At 50.2% G+C, this 20,456-nt stretch overlaps 1 protein-coding gene across 1 annotated transcript in view; it reads right to left on the reverse strand.

The window, feature by feature from the left end:
- Positions 1-20,456, reverse strand: part of LOC144681485 (carbohydrate sulfotransferase 11) — a 96,726-nt gene that overhangs the window by 38,134 nt on the left and 38,136 nt on the right. Inside the window, exon 2 of the mRNA XM_078543107.1 lies at positions 475-557. Coding sequence (XP_078399233.1) covers positions 475-557 — 83 coding nt within the window. The remainder of the gene's footprint in view (positions 1-474; positions 558-20,456) is intronic.

Below are 20,456 nucleotides of genomic sequence, written 5' to 3' on the forward strand. Positions count from 1 at the left end.
TGGCAGTCCCATTTAAATGGCCCTTCATAGAGCTTTAAATTATGCTAATCTCCCGCCCATCTCCTAGGAGCAACTTCCCACTATTTTACTGTTCCGCCCCCTCCCTGCCTCCCAGACCAACATCCCGAGCGCCAGTAAAATCCAACCCCTAAGGTTTAAATCCTGACATTGGGGTTGAAGGGAAGATTTAGTCAGGAACCAAGTTCTAAATCATGAGGATCCTTTAGGAATATTTCCTGAGGGAGACAGTTTTCACTGAGCCAAGGAAAGTGTGTACATCTTCCTCCATCAGGAAGCAGCTGAAGGATTTCTTAGTGAGAGTCCAGTGTTTATTCAGTGAGGGGATGGGGATGGTGGGGCTGGGGTTGGGGTGGGGAAGGGAGGTGAGGAGGGGGTCACATCAGCGACTCTAGATTCCAAGCCCCCGCCGTACAGAGACCTGCTCCGCTGTTTAAGACTTTAAAGGTTACCTACCTTATCGACATTGTGGCGCTGACGGATTCCATTTCCCTTTCCCTTTCCCGGCCAAATCCCTTTCTGAACCTGCCGATCAGCAGCTGGAATAAATAAAACATCAGCTCTACTGTGATTTCACCTTTAAAATCCCACTCCACCCCCAATATTCGCCCTCCTCCCCTAAAAGGCAACAGCTGCTGCTCCCTCTCTTGTCCTCCCAACCTCACCCACCACTCATATGCCAATCTGGACAGCGGGCTATTTGACTACAGGAGAGTCACAGCAGTTTGACCCGGCCCTCACCCAAAGGCAAGCAAGTTTCCTTGAGGCCGCCGCTGGGGATAGGAATAATGCCGCAAAGTAGGAGGCCATTCAGCCCATCGTGCTTGTGCCCGCTCTTTGAAAGACCTATGAGATTAGTCCGACTCTCCTTACTTTTTCTCCTTGGCCCCGAAGGAAAGTCAATCACTTCCTTCCTCATTACTGGATGTGTGTCTAACGCCGTGCACTGCACCCACCTCAGGAAAGACTTGCATTCCTATAGCACCTTTCACAAACTCAGGACATCCCAAAGTGCTTTTCAGCCAATGCAGTATATCTTCTGAAGTGTACTCACTGTTGTAATGTAGGGACTGCTGCAGCCAATTTTCACACAGCAAGATCCCACAAACAGCGACCGTGATAAATGACCAGAAACCCTGTTTTCAGCGATGGTCTCAACATCTGAGCAGCCGCTGCTCTCTGGAGCAGAAAAATCAAAAGGTTTGAGTGAAGAAAGTTCTCCTCCGCCCAGTTCTAAATGGCAAACTCCTTCTCCTGACCCTAGTTCCAGACGCCACCAGCAATGGGAAAACAGACTCTGAGGCTGGAATTTTCCAGCCCCTCACACCGGCCACATCTTCCAGTCCGGCCGCTGTGAACGCAGATTTCAATGGCTCATCGGCCCTGCCGGGATGGTGAGGGGGCTGGAAAATTCTGGCCTCAGTGTCTACCCTGTCAAACCCTCTAAAAAAAAAGTATGCATTTCTTTGAGATCGTCTCTCATTCCTCTAAACTTCAGAGAACATCGGCCCATTCTACTCAACGTCTCCTCATACCAGGAATCAAGCTAATGAACCTTCCTCCAAGACAAGTATATCCTTCCTTGGGTAAGGAGATCAAACTGCACACAGTATTCCAGGGCCCTATATGATTGTAACAGGACTTTACTTTTATACTCCAATCCCCTCACAATAATGGCCAACATCCATGTGCTTTCCCAGTTGCTTGCTGTACCTACATGTTATCTTCATTCTTTCCATAGATTCTTTCCATAACCTTCTCCTAGGAATTTCCACACAACTGAATCACTTACAAGGACACCCAAAACTCTCTCAACACCAATATTTCCTAATCTCTCTCGCCTTTTGAAAAAAAATTCTGCTTTTCTATTCCTCCTTCCTTGCCCACATTATCCATTTGCCGGGTTCTTGCCCACCCACCCACTATCCCATCAATACTTGTTTGCAACCTCTTTGTGTTCTCCTCACAGCTTACCCACCCAGCTTTGTATCATCCGAAAATTTGACTTTTTTTTTTAAATGTCCTTTCATGGGATGTGGATATCCCCCGCCAAGGCCAGCATCTGTTGCCCATCCATAATTGCCCTTGCATTGAACATTTCAGAGGGGCAGTTAAGAGTCAACCACACTGTAGCGGGTCCGGAGTCACATGTAGGGCCAGACCAGGTAAGGGTGGCAGATTTCCTTCCCTAAAGGGCATTAGTGAACCAGATGGGTTTTTACAACAATTGATGATAGTGTCATGGTCACCGTTACTGAGACTAGCTTTATATTCCACATTTATTCATTAAATCTAAATTCCACCAGCTGCCATAGTGGGGTTTGAACCCATGTCCCCAAAGCATTGGTCTGGGTCTCTAGATTACTTGTCCATTGACAGTACCACCACACCACCATCTCCCCATACCTTTACCTAAGTCATTATTATAGATTGTAAATAGGCGAGGCCCCAGCACTGATCCTTACAGCACTCCGCTAGTTCCAACCACACAGCTCCAGAATGAGCCCCTTTATCCTTCCTATCGCTTTCCTATACATTGACCAATCTTCAATCCTAGCTAATATATTACCCCCAATCTGACGATTCCCCCAACCATGTGTAAATGAATGAGGGTTTCAGAGAGTGGAGATTTGAACTCATAGTGTATTTGGGAGACAGGGCTGTTTACAATAGGAATCCATTACCTGACACCATTGTGAAGCCTGGCTTTATTTGTGAATCGGAGGTGGTTACAGGGATCATGCAGGTTATGTAAACTGTTCTGCCGCTTGATTGTTTAAAATCACGTGTATATTCTGGATTCTATAAACAGCTCGTTAAACTGATTTGAAAAATAAAACTTTTACAACTGGAGTCTGTGGCTCTTAGCTTTGTCTGTACAATTTATTGGGCTGCGATAGTTAATAGTGAGCAAGACAGTAACAAAACCCAAAACGTTAATAAACTCGCAGGATTGGCTTGTAAAAAACAAATGAATTTCAATGTGGATAATAATTTAACTCTTTCAAAGCGCCAAACACTGCCCATGGCCTTCTCTATCATTCTATGATTAGATGCTAAGCGCGAGGTGGTGCATTTTAATAAGAAAAGTAAAGGTGCCACATAGAGTACATGCTCAGAAAATAGAGTACATTTTAGGCCATAGCACAGGGATCTGGAGTTACCCTTCACAAATCATTAACAGCAGTGGCGCAGCCTAACAAAACCATTAAAAAAACACAAACAAATCACTAGGGTTCATGTCTGGTGGAGTTTAAATTCTAGAGCCGAGAAATTACCTTAAATTTCTATTGGATCTCGGTTAGACCACAACAGCTGAAAGTGCCTGAACGTTTGGCTTTGTGGGGGGGCTGGAGGGGACAGAAGTTAGTGAGGAAGGTCAGAGGTTGAGAGGGTTAGAATGGACTTCAGCGCCCTGGACTAGAGAACCAGTAGGCATTCCTGCGGACAGGGTGGGGGCTGGGCCGTGATGCCCACACAGTCGAGCAGCTCACTGATACTCCAATGAGGTCAACTGATTTTGAGCGAGAGTGTATTGGATCTACTGTCTTTTAAACCTCTCCCCAGTCATCATTTCCATGGGTTACAATCTGTGAAACGTGGGCCAATCCAATATGACCTGTTTTACAGTAACCACCCAAAGTCACAATAACACCCCCACCCCAAATCATTGAACCCAGTATTGTCCAATAGGAACCGCTGGCTAGCTACAGGCCAAACCATTCTAACCACAAGCAATAATGTTAATAGAAAACACTTCACACACAATCCAGCCAAACAAACTTCACAGGTGGATCCTTAAGTATTGTCCATCCCTGGCTTTATGAACAAAGGGTAGTGAAGCACAGAAGTTATGCTCAACCTTCATAAATCAGCTGGAGTTTTGTGTCCAGTTCTGAGGAAGGATGTCCAAGCATTGGAGAGAGTGTAGAGGAAATTTATCAGAACGGTACCAGGTATTTGATACCTCAGAGCTATGCAGAGATGACACAGAAGACTGTGAGAGTGTGTAACAGGTATGTCATAAAACATCGACAGGCCATTTGGAATACTCCTACCCCTAATTCTTGTGTCTGCTCCAAATCCACACCCAAGCTTAACCAATCAAGCACAGTAAGCATCAACAGTAAACAGACTCACATAATCAATCACAGAGAAGAGAGTGACTGCCTTTGACACCAAGGCAGCATTTGACCGAGTGTGGCATCAAGGAGCCCTAGCAAAGCTGGAGTCATTGGGAATCAGAGGGAAAATTGTCTGCTGGTTGGAGTCATACCTAGCACAAAGGAAGATGGTTGTGGTTGTTGGAGGTCAGTCATCTCAGCTTCAGGACATCACTGCAGGAGTACCTCAGGGTAGTGTCCTCGGCCCAACCATCTTCAGCTGCTTCATCAATGACCTTCCTTCCATCATAAGGTCAAAAGTGGGGATGTTTGCTAAAGATTGTACAATGTTCAACACCTTTCGCGACTCCTCAGATACTGAAACAGTCCATGTCCAAATGCAGCAAGACCTGGGCAATATCCAGGCTTGGGTTGACAAGTGGCAAGTAACATTTGCACCACAAAAGTGCCAGGCAATGATCATTTCCAGCAAGAGAAACTAACCATTGCTTCTTGACATTCAATGGCATTACCATCGCTGAATTCTCCACTATCAACATCCTGTGGATTACCATTGAACAGAATCTGAACTGGACTAGCCGTATAAATACTGTGGCTACAAGAGCAGGTCAGAGGCTAGGAATCCTGCGGTGAGTAACTCACCTCCCAACTCCCCAAAGCCTGTCCACCATCTTCAAGGCACAAGTCGGGAGTGTGATGGAATACTCTCCACTTGCCTGGATGAGTGCAGCTCCAACAACACTCAAAAAGCTCAACACCATCCAGGACAAAGCAGCCCACTTGATTGGCACCACATCCACAAACATTCACTCCCTCCACCACTGACGCACAGTAACAGCAGTGTGTACCATCTACAAGGAACTCACCAAGCCTCCTTAGACAACATCTTCCAAACCCACAACCACTACCACCTAGAAGAACAAGGGCAGCAGATAGATGGGAACACCACCACCTGGAAGTTCCCCTCCAAGTCACTCATCATCCTGACTTGGAAATATATCACCGTTCCTTCACTATCGCTGGGTCAAAATCCTGGAATTCCCTTCCTAACAGCACTGTGGGTGTACCTACACCACATGGACTGCAGCGGTTCAAGAAGGCAGCTCACCCACCACCTTCTCAAGGGTAATTAGGGATAGGCAATAGATGCTGGCCTGGGCAGTGACGCCCACATCTGATAAATGAATTTTAAAAAACTACACCAGGGATGTGGAATTGCAGTTACATCGATAGACTGAGAAAGCTGGGATTGTTCTCCTCCAGAGCAGAGATGGTCGTGGGCAGGTTTAACAGAGGTGTTCAAAATATTGAGCAGTTTAGAATGGAACCCTCGTATTGGATATGCTGCAGTGCTCACACGTGATGATTAAAACAGAGAAATTTACTCAGGGAATCTGGGGTAGTCAAGGGATAAGGAAATGGGATGGGCTGAATGGCAACCTTCAGTTCCTATGGTGGAATGGGGGTGGAGGGAGAGAGGGAGAAGTGGGGACCAGGAGGGTGCAGGTGTGAACGCCGCTACAGAAGGTGGGCCCGACACTGTAAATGATTTGAAAGCTAGAATGTTGAATTCCGGGTGCTTCCCCATGAGAACACTAGAGGAACAAAACAGAAGAGGCCGAGAGGGCAGGAGATTTTCACCTCTTGAAGGGAAAAGCGTCACTCCAGGGGAGCACAGCGTGTGCAGGGGAGGGACAGAGAGGGTTCAAGGCCAAGAGATCCATTATTGAAGAAAGGAAGGAGAGAGCATGTCAAAAAAGAATAAATCGCTTTGTGTACTCCTATTAGAGAAGGTACGGTAAATGGTTCCTCAAATGTTGGAATGGTTAGAATAGCTGTTTTCCCAGCTTGTATAATATATTAGTCTCCCTAAAGCCTCCAGCAGTCTGCAGAACTGATAATCACTGAAGGGAATTCTCCTTTCCGCCTGCAGGTAACAAGGGCCCTGCAAACTCTTCCTAATCGTTTGGCTGGTTATCTGTCCCGAGTATGGGAACCGACAGTTAACTTTAAGGAGGAGGAGGGGTCGAATGCAAATTCTTCCAATTCCCAGGGGACGCAGTCGCTCTTCCTTCCGCCTCCACCAGCCCCCCCGCCCCCCCTCCCGCTACCAACAACTAGAGCCTAACGAATCCACAGAACCCAGGCCGGCTCTGCAGTGCAGTACTGAGGGAGTGCTGCACGGTCAGAGGCACTGCCTTTCAGATGAGACGTTAAACTGAGGCCCCAGCTTTCGGATGGACAGAAAAGATCCCACGGCCACTGTTGAAGGGAGAACAGGAAGTTCTCCCCGATGGCCTGACCAATGTCTTTCCCTAATCCAACATCATTGAAAAAAAACTGCGCACTCATTTATTTCATTGCTTTGCGCAAATTGGCTGCTAAATTTCCTACATTAGATGTGGAGGTGGGTGTAGTGGTATTGTCACTGGACTAGTAACCCAGAGAGTCAGGGTAATGCTCTGGGGGCCCGCGTTCAAATCCCATTACGGCAGATGGAAATCTGGAATTAGAAGTCTGATGATGTCTACAAAACCATTGCCAATGCTGGTAAAAACCATCTGACTAATGCCCTTTAGGGAAGGAAATCTGCTGTTCTTACCTGGTCTGACCTACATGTGATTCCAGACCCACAGCAATGTGGTTGGCTCTTAACTGCCCCCTGAACAAGGGCAACAAGGAATGGGCAACAAATGCTGGCCTAGCCAGTGACACCCATGTCACATGAATGAAAAAAAAACAGTGACTACACTTCAAAAAAGTACTTCATTGGCTAGAAAGCATTGTAGGGCATTCCAAGGTTGTATGATGTACTATAGGCTGCGTCAGTTACCAACACCATGATGTCAATGGATTGCTGAGTACGCACAGACTAGTCATTGTACATGTGCAGATGGCGATCAGTGAGTAAAAAAAGAGATAAAAGCCAAGAACTGCGGATGCTGGAAATCAAAAACAGAAACAGAAGTATCTGGAAAAACTCAGCAGGTCTGGCAGCATCGGCGGAGAAGAACAAAGTTGGCGTTTCGAGTCCTCAACTGTGCTCTTCTCCGCCGATGCTGCCAGACCTGCTGAGTTTTTCCAGGTATTTCTGTTTCTGCTGTCAGTGAGTATCCTGCTTTGGCCACAGACACAATGTGTACTATACATAATGGAAGCCTTTCTTTCAAACACCCCCATCGTGTACGCCCTGCCACTCACTCAATCTCCACCCCCCCGCCCCCTCCACAGCCCATGTACACTCTCCCCTCTCACCAACTCCACCCAGTCATTTCACATCTTGAGGTAAATTCTTTATAAAAACTCCCTGAACCCCCAAAGGGGTTGAGAAAAACCATCAAGTCACCATCAATCCCTGCACTCTCTTATCATTCAACCACAGCTGGAGAGAGATGAGGGAAATTCCAGGCTTAGTGTCTGGCCAAATAAGAACTACAACAAACAAATCATTACTGACTGTTCTTCATTATGTGGATGTTTCTAAATCCTCTCTAATTTAATTCAAGTTAAAATAAAAGGTTCAGATTCCATAATCTAACCAGTCCCATCAGCAGCAGCCTGAGGATCAGAGAGAACAGCTTTCTAGATAGAGTGAGGTAGCATTCAGATAGTTATTGGGGTGTTTCCGTTCCTGGACTAACAATTCACAGAACGTGAGATTAAAAAGATCTGGAAATTTAAAAAAAAAACTGCTCTCAGTAAAAGTGACCATGAAATTACCAGATTGTTGTAAAAACGCAATTGGTTCATTAATGCCTCTTTAAGGAGGGAAACCTGCTGGTCCCTGTATGTGACTCCAATCCCCACACCGACATGGTTCATCTCCATTGTCCTTTCAAATGGCCGAATGAGACACTCACTTGTTTCAAAATCTCTTCAAAGAATAAAAAGAGCAAATGTGTGTGTGTGCGTGTGTGTGTTTGTGTGTGTGGCTTTTCAGTATCCATGGGCCAGCATTAATTACCCATCCCTAATTGCCCCTTGAGAAGGTGGTGGTGAGCTGCCTTCTTGAACCGCTGCAGTCCATGTGGTGTAGGTACACCCACAGTGCTGTTAGGGAGGGAGTTCCAAGATTTTGACCTAACAACAGTGAAGGACATAGTTCCAAGTCAGGATGGTGAGTGACTTGGAGGGGAACTTGCAGGTGGTGCTGTTCCCGTATGTCTGCTTCCCTTGCCCTTCTAGATGGTAGAAGCTGCAGGTTTGGAAGGTGCTGTCTAAGCAGCCTTGGTGAGTCGCTGCAGTGCATCTTGTCGATGGTACACACTGCTGACATTGTGCGTCGGTGGTGGTGGGAGTGAATACTGAGGCCAGTGACAGATGCACTGATTAGGGAAGTTGCTCTGTCCTCCGGGATTGTCCAATTATCCCAAAGTCTGGAGGAGTAATTATCTGAGCATCTCACGGGAGGATAAAAATCACGAAAGCAGCAGTTTCTCTCAAAGCCAGAGCTCCTGAGTTCATTGGCATTGAAACAGAGGCGACATCGCTGGCTCAGGCACGTCCACTGCCTCTCACAGGCTGGACCCTTCAGGAATCAGCAAAAATACACCAGAAGAAGCTCTCCCATCCCCAGTGGTTGTGGTTGCTGCAGGTCCATCATCTCACACAGGTGGAAGGATGCCAAAGACGACAAATTTCTGACTAAAACTCACCTTTGCAAAGTGGAAGAGGGGGTTTGCTAACTGGGATTACCCGGAATATACAGCACAGAAACAGGCCATTTGGCCCAACTGCTCCATGCTGTCATTCACCCTGCACATGAGCCTCCTCTTACCCTCCTTCATCTAACTCTAACAACATATCCTTGTCTGTTCCTTTCTCCCTCGTGTCACTGTCTGGTTTTCCCTTCAACGTAAAGACACCTGATGTCGGGACAGAATCCACGGATTTGAAAAATCAGTCTTGGGGGAAGGTATGTAATTCAATCACATGGTGAAGAACAGGGGGATTAACAGATTGAGAGCCTTGCAGTTTGTGCTGTACCACTCCAGCCGCAGCCAAGGAACAACACAGCAGATCAAGTGCAGGGCTGAAGGACAGAGAGTGAAAATGTGATTTAACAGTGAGTTGTGTGTCTGGGAATCTCACCTTCAACGCTAGTTCCTGCCAGCCTTTCTGCAGACACCATTAAAATGCTGCTGCGTGTTCATAAGAACAAGCATTATTTCAACCTCTTGGTGAACATTTACACTGAGACATTCCTGAACAGCTGAAACATTTTTCCAGGATGAAGTGTTCGAAAGTCACGGCCCAGTGCTGGATTTCACAGCTGAGCTCATTGTCCTGCTCTGCTCACAATCTCTTAAAGAAATACCACACAGAAAATGGGCAGTAAAGAAAGACTTGCATTTCTATAGCACCTCTCACTAACTCCAGGACATTTCAAAGCACCTCATAGGCAATCTAGTACTTTTTCCAAGTATAGTCGCCATTCTTATGTAGGAAACATGCCAGCCAATTTGCGCACAGCAAACTCCCACAAATGGTAATGTGACAGCAACCAGGTCATCTTTTTCAGTGACGTTGATTCGGGAATAAATATTGGCCAACTCTCCAGCTCCTCTTTGAACAGACATGGAAGCTTTTAGATTCAGCTGAGGGCAGACAGGGCTTCTGTTTAGCCCCCACTTAGAAAGGCAGCAGCTCAAAGTGCAACACTCCCCTCGTGCTGCACTTGTGCCAGTGTCAATCATCAGTTAAAGGCTCTAGAAACATAAAACTGGAGGCACTGCAGTCCCAAACATAACCGTACCCCAGTGAGAGTCAGTGTGTGTGGAACTGTACCCCAGTGAGAGTCAGTGTGTGTGTGGAACTGTACCCCAGTGAGAGTCAGTGTGACTGTACCACAGTGAGAGTCAGTGTGACTGTACCACAGTGAGAGTCAGTGTGACTGTACCCCAGTGAGAGTCAGTGTGTATGTAACTGTACCCCAATGAGAGTCAGTGTGTATGCAACTGTACCCCAGTGAGAGTCAGTGAGTGTGCAACTGTACCCCAGTGAGAGTCAGTGCGTGTGGAACTGTACCCCAGTGAGTCAGTGTGTGTGGAACTGTACCCCAGTGAGAGTCAGTGTGTGTGGAACTGTACCCCAGTGAGAGTCAGTGTGACTGTACCACAGTGAGAGTCAGTGTGACTGTACCACAGTGAGAGTCAGTGTGACTGTACCACAGTGAGAGTCAGTGTGACTGTACCACAGTGAGAGTCAGTGTGACTGTACCACAGTGAGAGTCAGTGTGACTGTACCACAGTGAGAGTCAGTGTGACTGTACCCCAGTGAGAGTCAGTGTGTATGTAACTGTACCCCAATGAGAGTCAGTGTGTATGCAACTGTACCCCAGTGAGAGTCAGTGAGTGTGGAACTGTACCCCAGTGAGAGTCAGTGCGTGTGGAACTGTACCCCAGTGAGAGTCAGTGCGTGTGGAACTGCACCCCAGTGAGTCAGTGTGTGTGGAACTGTACCCCAGTGAGAGTCAGTGTGTGTGGAACTGTACCCCAGTGAGAGTCAGTGTGACTGTACCACAGTGAGAGTCAGTGTGACTGTACCCCAGTGAGAGTCAGTGTGACTGTACCCCAGTGAGAGTCAGTGTGTATGTAACTGTACCCCAATGAGAGTCAGTGTGTATGCAACTGTACCCCAGTGAGAGTCAGTGAGTGTGGAACTGTACCCCAGTGAGTCAGTGTGTGTGGAACTGTACCCCAGTGAGAGTCAGTGTGTGTGGAACTGTACCCCAGTGAGAGTCAGTGTGACTGTACCACAGTGAGAGTCAGTGTGACTGTACCACAGTGAGAGTCAGTGTGACTGTACCCCAGTGAGAGTCAGTGTGTATGTAACTGTACCCCAGTGAGAGTCAGTGTGTATGCAACTGTACCCCAGTGAGAGTCAGTGAGTGTGGAACTGTACCCCAGCGAGAGTCAGTGCGTGTGGAACTGTACCTCAGTGACAATCAGTGTGTATGCAACTGTACCCGAGTGAGAGTCAGTGAGTGTGGAATTGAACCCCAGTGAGAGTCAGTGTGCGTGGAACTGTACCCCAATGAGAGTCAGTGTGTATGCAACTGTACCCCAATGAGAGTCAGTGTGTATGCAACTGTACCCCAGTGAGAGTCAGTGTGTATGCAACTGTACCCCAGTGAGAGTCAGTGTGTATGCAACTGTACCCCAGTGAGAGTCAGTGAGTGTGGAACTGTACCCCAGTGAGAGTCAGTGCGTGTGGAACTGTACCCCAGTGAGAGTCAGTGTGTGTGGAACTGTACCCCAGTGAGTCAGTGTGTGTGGAACTGTACCCCAGTGAGAGTCAGTGTGTGTGGAACTGTACCCCAGTGAGAGTCAGTGTGACTGTACCACAGTGAGAGTCAGTGTGACTGTACCCCAGTGAGAGTCAGTGTGACTGTACCCCAGTGAGAGTCAGTGTGTATGTAACTGTACCCCAGTGAGAGTCAGTGTGTATGCAACTGTACCCCAGTGAGAGTCAGTGAGTGTGGAACTGTACCCCAGTGAGTCAGTGTGTGTGGAACTGTACCCCAGTGAGAGTCAGTGTGTGTGGAACTGTACCCCAGTGAGAGTCAGTGTGACTGTACCACAGTGAGAGTCAGTGTGACTGTACCACAGTGAGAGTCAGTGTGACTGTACCCCAGTGAGAGTCAGTGTGTATGTAACTGTACCCCAGTGAGAGTCAGTGTGTATGCAACTGTACCCCAGTGAGAGTCAGTGAGTGTGGAACTGTACCCCAGCGAGAGTCAGTGCGTGTGGAACTGTACCTCAGTGACAATCAGTGTGTATGCAACTGTACCCGAGTGAGAGTCAGTGAGTGTGGAATTGTACCCCAGTGAGAGTCAGTGTGCGTGGAACTGTACCCCAATGAGAGTCAGTGTGTATGCAACTGTACCCCAGTGAGAGTCAGTGTGTATGCAACTGTACCCCAGTGAGAGTCAGTGTGTATGCAACTGTACCCCAGCGAGAGTCAGTGTGCATGCAACTGTACCCCAGCGAGAGTCAGTGTGACTGTACATCAGCGAGAGTCAGTCTGACTGTACCCCAGCGAGAGTCAGTCTGACTGTACCCCAGCGAGAGTCAGTCTGACTGTACCCCAGCGAGAGTCAGTCTGACTGTACCCCAGCGAGAGTCAGTCTGACTGTACCCCAGCGAGAGTCAGTCTGACTGTACCCCAGCGAGAGTCAGTCTGACTGTACCCCAGCGAGAGTCAGTCTGACTGTACCCCAGCGAGAGTCAGTCTGACTGTACCCCAGCGAGAGTCAGTCTGACTGTACCCCAGCGAGAGTCAGTCTGACTGTACCCCAGCGAGAGTCAGTCTGACTGTACCCCAGCGAGAGTCAGTCTGCCTGTACCCCAGCGAGAGTCAGTCTGACTGTACCCCAGCGAGAGTCAGTCTGACTGTACCCCAGCGAGAGTCAGTCTGACTGTACCCCAGCGAGAGTCAGTCCGACTGTACCCCAGCGAGAGTCAGTCCGACTGTACCCCAGCGAGAGTCAGTCCGACTGTACCCCAGCGAGAGTCAGTCCGACTGTACCCCAGCGAGAGTCAGTCCGACTGTACCCCAGCGAGAGTCAGTCTGACTGTACCCCAGCGAGAGTCAGTCTGACTGTACCCCAGCGAGAGTCAGTCTGACTGTACCCCAGCGAGAGTCAGTGTGACTGTACCCCAGCGAGAGTCAGTCTGACTGTACCCCAGCGAGAGTCAGTCTGACTGTACCCCAGCGAGAGTCAGTCTGACTGTACCCCAGCGAGAGTCAGTGTGTGTGGAACTGTACCCCAGTGAGAGTCAGTGTGTGTGGAACTGTACCCCATTGAGAGTCAGTCCGTGTGGAACTGTACCCCAATGAGAGTCAGTGTGTATGCAACTGTAGGCCAATGAGAGTCAGTGTGTATGCAACTGTACCCCAGTGAGAGTCAGTGTGTATGCAACTGTACCCCAGTGAGAGTCAGTGTGCGGAACTGTACCCCAACGAGAGTCAGTGTGACTGTACCCCAATGAGAGTCAGTGTGTATGCAACTGTACCCCAATGAGAGTCAGTGTGTATGCAACTGTACCCCAGTGAGAGTCAGTGTGTATGCAACTGTACCCCAGTGAGAGTCAGTGTGTGCGGAACTGTACCCCAGCGAGAGTCAGTGTGTATGCAACTGTACCCCAGTGAGAGTCAGTGTGTATGCAACTGTACCTCAGTGACAATCAGTGTGAATGCAACTGTACCCGAGTGAGAGTCAGTGAGTGTGGAATTGTACCCCAGTGAGAGTCAGTGTGTGTGGAACTGTACCCCAATGAGAGTCAGTGTGTATGCAACTGTAGCCCAGTGAGAGTCAGTGTGTATGCAACTGTACCCCAGTGAGAGTCAGTGTGTATGCAACTGTACCCAAGTGAGAGTCACTGTGCGGAACTGTACCCCAGCGAGAGTCAGTGTGACTGTACCCCAATGAGAGTCAGAGTGTATGCAACTGTACCCCAGTGAGAGTCAGTGTGTATGCAACTGTACCCCAGCGAGAGTCAGTGTGTATGCAACTGTACCCCAGCGAGAGTCAGTGTGACTGTACCCCAGCGAGAGTCAGTGTGACTGTACCCCAGCGAGAGTCAGTCTGACTGTATCCCAGCGAGAGTCAGTCTGACTGTACCCCAGCGAGAGTCAGTCTGACTGTACCCCAGCGAGAGTCAGTCTGACTGTACTCCAGCGAGAGTCAGTCTGACTGTACCCCAGCGAGAGTCAGTCTGACTGTACCCCAGCGAGAGTCAGTCTGACTGTACCCCAGCGAGAGTCAGTCTGACTGTACCCCAGCGAGAGTCAGTCTGACTGTACCCCAGCGAGAGTCAGTCTGACTGTACCCCAGCGAGAGTCTGACTGTACCCCAGCGAGAGTCAGTCTGACTGTACCCCAGCGAGAGTCAGTCTGACTGTACCCCAGCGAGAGTCAGTCTGACTGTACCCCAGTGAGAGTCAGTGTGACTGTACCCCAATGAGAGTCAGTGTGTATGCAACTGTACCCCAGTGAGAGTCAGTGTGTGCGGAACTGTACCCCAGCGAGAGTCAGTGTGACTGTACCCCAGCGAGAGTCAGTGTGACTGTACCCCAGCGAGAGTCAGTGTGACTGTACCCCAGCGAGAGTCAGTGTGTGTGGAACTGTATCCCAGTGAGAGTCAGTCTGTGTGGAACTGTAACCCAGTGAGAGTCAGTGTGTGTGGAACTGTACCCCAGTGAGAGTCAGTGTGTGTGGAACTGTATCACAGTGAGAGTCAGTGTGTGTGGAGCCCGTACCCCAGTGAGTGTTAGTGTGTATGGAACCTGTACCCCAGTGAGAGTCAGTGTGTGTGGAACTGTACCCCAGTGAGAGTCAGTGTGTGTGGAACTGTACCCCAGTGAGAGTCAGTGTGTGTGGAACTGTACCCCAGTGAGAGTCAGTGTGTGTGGGACTATGTCCCAGTGAGAGTCAGTGTGTGTGGAACTGTACCCCAGTGAGAGTCAGTGTGTGTGGAACTGTACCCCAGTGAGAGTCAGTGTGTGTGGAACTGTACCCCAGTGAGAGTCAGTGTGTATGCAACTGTACCCCAGTGAGAGTCAGTGTGTATGCAACTGTACCCCAGTGAGAGTCAGTGTGTGCGGAACTGTACCCCAGCGAGAGTCAGTGTGACTGTACCCCAGCGAGAGTCAATGTGACTGTACCCCAGCGAGAGTCAGTGTGACTGTACCCCAGCGAGAGTCAGTGTGACTGTACCCCAGCGAGAGTCAGTGTGACTGTACCCCAGCGAGAGTCAGTGTGACTGTACCCCAGTGAGAGTCAGTGTGACTGTACCCCAATGAGAGTCAGTGTGTATGCAACTGTACCACAGTGAGAGTCAGTGTGTATGCAACTGTACCCCAGTGAGAGTCAGTGTGTGCGGAACTGTACCCCAGCGAGAGTCAGCGTGTGCGGAACTGTACCCCAGCGAGAGTCAGTGTGACTGTACCCCAGCGAGAGTCAGTGTGACTGTACCCCAGCGAGAGTCAGTGTGACTGTACCCCAGCGAGAGTCAGTGTCACTGTACCCCAGCGAGAGTCAGTGTGACTGTACCCCAATGAGAGTCATTGTGTAAGCAACTGTACCCCAGTGAGAGTCAATGTGTATGCAACTGTACCCCAGTGAGAGTCAGTGTGTGTGGAACTGTACCCCAGCAAGAGTCAGTGTGACTGTACCCCAGCGAGAGTCAGTGTGACTGTACCCCAGCGAGAGTCAGTGTGGCTGTACCCCAGCGAGAGTCAGTGTGACTGTACCCCAGTGAGAGTCAGTGTGACTGTACCCCAGTGAGAGTCAGTGCGACTGTACCCCAGTGAGAGTCAGTGCGACTGTACCCCAGTGAGAGTCAGTGTGACTGTACCCCAGTGAGAGTCAGTGTGTGTGTGGCACTGTACCCCAGTAAGAGTCAGTGTGACTGTACCCCAGTGAGAGTCAGTGTGTATGTAACTGTACCCCAATGAGAGTCAGTGTGTATGCAACTGTACCCCAGTGAGAGTCAGTGAGTGTGGAACTGTACCCCAGCGAGAGTCAGTGCGTGTGGAACTGTACCTCAGTGACAATCAGTGTGTATGCAACTGTACCCGAGTGAGAGTCAGTGAGTGTGGAATTGTACCCCAGTGAGAGTCAGTGTGCGTGGAACTGTACCCCAATGAGATTCAGTGTGTATGCAACTGTACCCCAATGAGAGTCAGTGTGTGCGGAACTGTACCCCAGCGAGAGTCAGTGTGACTGTACCCCAGCGAGAGTCAATGTGACTGTACCCCAGCGAGAGTCAGTGTGACTGTACCCCAGCGAGAGTCAGTGTGACTGTACCCCAGCGAGAGTCAGTGTGACGTACCCCAGCGAGAGTCAGTGTGACTGTACCCCAGTGAGAGTCAGTGTGACTGTACCCCAGTGAGAGTCAGTGTTTATGCAACTGTACCCCAATGAGAGTCAGTGTGTATGCAACTGTACCACAGTGAGAGTCAGTGTGTATGCAACTGTACCCCAGTGAGAGTCAGTGTGTGCGGAACTGTACCCCAGCGAGAGTCAGCGTGTGCGGAACTGTACCCCAGCGAGAGTCAGTGTGACTGTACCCCAGCGAGAGTCAGTGTGACTGTACCCCAGCGAGAGTCAGTGTCACTGTACCCCAGCGAGAGTCAGTGTGACTGTACCCCAATGAGAGTCATTGTGTAAGCAACTGTACCCCAGTGAGAGTCAGTGTGTATGCAACTGTACCCCAGTGAGAGTCAGTGTGTGTGGAACTGTACCCCAGCAAGAGTCAGTGTGACTGTACCCCAGCGAGAGTCAGTGTGACTGTACCCCAGCGAGAGTCAGTGTGACTGTACCCCAGTGAGAGTCAGTGTGACGTACCCCAGCGAGAGTCAGTGTGACTGTACCCCAGTGAGAGTCAGTGTGACTGTACCCCAGTGAGAGTCAGTGTTTATGCAACTGTACCCCAATGAGAGTCAGTGTGTATGCAACTGTACCCCAGTGAGAGTCAGTGTGTGTGGAACTGTACCCCAGCGAGAGTCAGCGTGTGCGGAACTGTACCCCAGCGAGAGTCAGTGTGACTGTACCCCAGCGAGAGTCAGTGTGACTGTACCCCAGCGAGAGTCAGTGTGACTGTACCCCAGCGAGAGTCAGTGTCACTGTACCCCAGCGAGAGTCAGTGTGACTGTACCCCAATGAGAGTCATTGTGTAAGCAACTGTACCCCAGTGAGAGTCAGTGTGTATGCAACTGTACCCCAGTGAGAGTCAGTGTGTGTGGAACTGTACCCCAGCAAGAGTCAGTGTGACTGTACCCCAGCGAGAGTCAGTGTGACTGTACCCCAGCGAGAGTCAGTGTGACTGTACCCCAGCGAGAGTCAGTGTGACTGTACCCCAGTGAGAGTCAGTGTGACTGTACCCCAGTGAGAGTCAGTGCGACTGTACCCCAGTGAGAGTCAGTGCGACTGTACCCCAGTGAGAGTCAGTGTGACTGTACCCCAGTGAGAGTCAGTGTGTGTGTGGCACTGTACCCCAGTGAGAGTCAGTGTGACTGTACCCCAGTGAGAGTCAGTGTGTATGTAACTGTACCCCAATGAGAGTCAGTGTGTATGCAACTGTACCCCAGTGAGAGTCAGTGAGTGTGGAACTGTACCCCAGCGAGAGTCAGTGCGTGTGGAACTGTACCTCAGTGACAATCAGTGTGTATGCAACTGTACCCGAGTGAGAGTCAGTGAGTGTGGAATTGTACCCCAGTGAGAGTCAGTGTGCGTGGAACTGTACCCCAATGAGAGTCAGTGTGTATGCAACTGTACCCCAATGAGAGTCAGTGTGTATGCAACTGTACCCCAGTGAGAGTCAGTGTGTATGCAACTGTACCCCAGTGAGAGTCAGTGTGTATGCAACTGTACCCCAGCGAGAGTCAGTGTGACTGTACATCAGCGAGAGTCAGTCTGACTGTACCCCAGCGAGAGTCAGTCTGACTGTACCCCAGCGAGAGTCAGTCTGACTGTACCCCAGCGAGAGTCAGTCTGACTGTACCCCAGCGAGAGTCAGTCTGACTGTACCCCAGCGAGAGTCAGTCTGACTGTACCCCAGCGAGAGTCAGTCTGACTGTACCGCAGCGAGAGTCAGTCTGACTGTACCCCAGCGAGAGTCAGTCTGACTGTACCCCAGCGAGAGTCAGTCTGACTGTACCCCAGCGAGAGTCAGTCTGACTGTACCCCAGCGAGAGTCAGTCTGACTGTACCCCAGCGAGAGTCAGTCTGACTGTACCCCAGCGAGAGTCAGTCTGACTGTACCCCAGCGAGAGTCAGTCTGACTGTACCCCAGCGAGAGTCAGTCTGACTGTACCCCAGCGAGAGTCAGTCTGACTGTACCCCAGCGAGAGTCAGTGTGTGTGGAACTGTACCCCAGTGAGAGTCAGTGTGTGTGGGACTATGTCCCAGTGAGAGTCAGTGTGTGTGGAACTGTACCCCAGTGAGAGTCAGTGTGTGTGGAACTGTACCCCAGTGAGAGTCAGTGTGTGTGGAACTGTACCCCAGTGAGAGTCAGTGTGTGTGGAACTGTACCCCAGTGAGAGTCAGTGTGTATGCAACTGTACCCCAGTGAGAGTCAGTGTGTATGCAACTGTACCCCAGTGAGAGTCAGTGTGTGCGGAACTGTACCCCAGCGAGAGTCAGTGTGACTGTACCCCAGCGAGAGTCAATGTGACTGTACCCCAGCGAGAGTCAGTGTGACTGTACCCCAGCGAGAGTCAGTGTGACTGTACCCCAGCGAGAGTCAGTGTGACGTACCCCAGCGAGAGTCAGTGTGACTGTACCCCAGTGAGAGTCAGTGTGACTGTACCCCAGTGAGAGTCAGTGTGACTGTACCCCAGTGAGAGTCAGTGTTTATGCAACTGTACCCCAATGAGAGTCAGTGTGTATGCAACTGTACCACAGTGAGAGTCAGTGTGTATGCAACTGTACCCCAGTGAGAGTCAGTGTGTGCGGAACTGTACCCCAGCGAGAGTCAGCGTGTGCGGAACTGTACCCCAGCGAGAGTCAGTGTGACTGTACCCCAGCGAGAGTCAGTGTGACTGTACCCCAGCGAGAGTCAGTGTGACTGTACCCCAGCGAGAGTCAGTGTGACTGTACCCCAGCGAGAGTCAGTGTGACTGTACCCCAGCGAGAGTCAGTGTGACTGTACCCCAGCGAGAGTCAGTGTGATTGTACCCCAGCGAGAGTCAGTGTGACTGTACCCCAGTGAGAGTCAGTGCGACTGTACCCCAGTGAGAGTCAGTGCGACTGTACCCCAGTGAGAGTCAGTGTGACTGTACCCCAGTGAGAGTCAGTGTGTGTGTGGCACTGTACCCCAGTGAGAGTCAGTGTGACTGTACCCCAGTGAGAGTCAGTGTGTATGTAACTGTACCCCAATGAGAGTCAGTGTGTATGCAACTGTACCCCAGTGAGAGTCAGTGAGTGTGGAACTGTACTCCAGCGAGAGTCAGTGCGTGTGGAACTGTACCTCAGTGACAATCAGTGTGTATGCAACTGTACCCGAGTGAGAGTCAGTGAGTGTGGAATTGTACCCCAGTGAGAGTCAGTGTGCGTGGAACTGTACCCCAATGAGAGTCAGTGTGTATGCAACTGTACCCCAGTGAGAGTCAGTGTGTATGCAACTGTACCCCAGTGAGAGTCAGTGTGTATGCAACTGTACCCCAGTGAGAGTCAGTGTGTATGCAACTGTACCCCAGCGAGAGTCAGTGTGACTGTACATCAGCGAGAGTCAGTCTGACTGTACCCCAGCGAGAGTCAGTCTGACTGTACCCCAGCGAGAGTCAGTCTGACTGTACCCCAGCGAGAGTCAGTCTGACTGTACCCCAGCGAGAGTCAGTCTGACTGTACCCCAGCGAGAGTCAGTCTGACTGTACCCCAGCGAGAGTCAGTCTGACTGTACCCCAGCGAGAGTCAGTCTGACTGTACCCCAGCGAGAGTCAGTCTGACTGTACCCCAGCGAGAGTCAGTCTGACTGTACCCCAGCGAGAGTCAGTCTGACTGTACCCCAGCGAGAGTCAGTCTGACTGTACCCCAGCGAGAGTCAGTCTGACTGTACCCCAGCGAGAGTCAGTCTGACTGTACCCCAGCGAGAGTCAGTCTGACTGTACCCCAGCGAGAGTCAGTCTGACTGTACCCCAGCGAGAGTCAGTCTGACTGTACCCCAGCGAGAGTCAGTCTGACTGTACCCCAGCGAGAGTCAGTCTGACTGTACCCCAGCGAGAGTCAGTATGTGTGGAATTGTACCCCAGTGAGAGTCAGTGTGTGTGGAACTGTACCCCATTGAGAGTCAGTCCGTGTGGAACTGTACCCCAATGAGAGTCAGTGTGTATGCAACTGTAGGCCAATGAGAGTCAGTGTGTATGCAACTGTACCCCAGTGAGAGTCAGTGTGTATGCAACTGTACCCCAGTGAGAGTCAGTGTGCGGAACTGTACCCCAACGAGAGTCAGTGTGACTGTACCCCAATGAGAGTCAGTGTGTATGCAACTGTACCCCAGTGAGAGTCAGTGTGTGCGGAACTGTACCCCAGCGAGAGTCAGTGTGTATGCAACTGTACCCCAGTGAGAGTCAGTGTGTATGCAACTGTACCTCAGTGACAATCAGTGTGAATGCAACTGTACCCGAGTGAGAGTCAGTGAGTGTGGAATTGTACCCCAGTGAGAGTCAGTGTGTGTGGAACTGTACCCCAATGAGAGTCAGTGTGTATGCAACTGTAGCCCAGTGAGAGTCAGTGTGTATGCAACTGTACCCCAGTGAGAGTCAGTGTGTATGCAACTGTACCCAAGTGAGAGTCAGTGTGCGGAACTGT

This window comes from Cetorhinus maximus, chromosome 6, assembly GCF_964194155.1.
Source record: "Cetorhinus maximus chromosome 6, sCetMax3.hap1.1, whole genome shotgun sequence".
Lineage (NCBI taxonomy): Eukaryota > Metazoa > Chordata > Chondrichthyes > Lamniformes > Cetorhinidae > Cetorhinus > Cetorhinus maximus.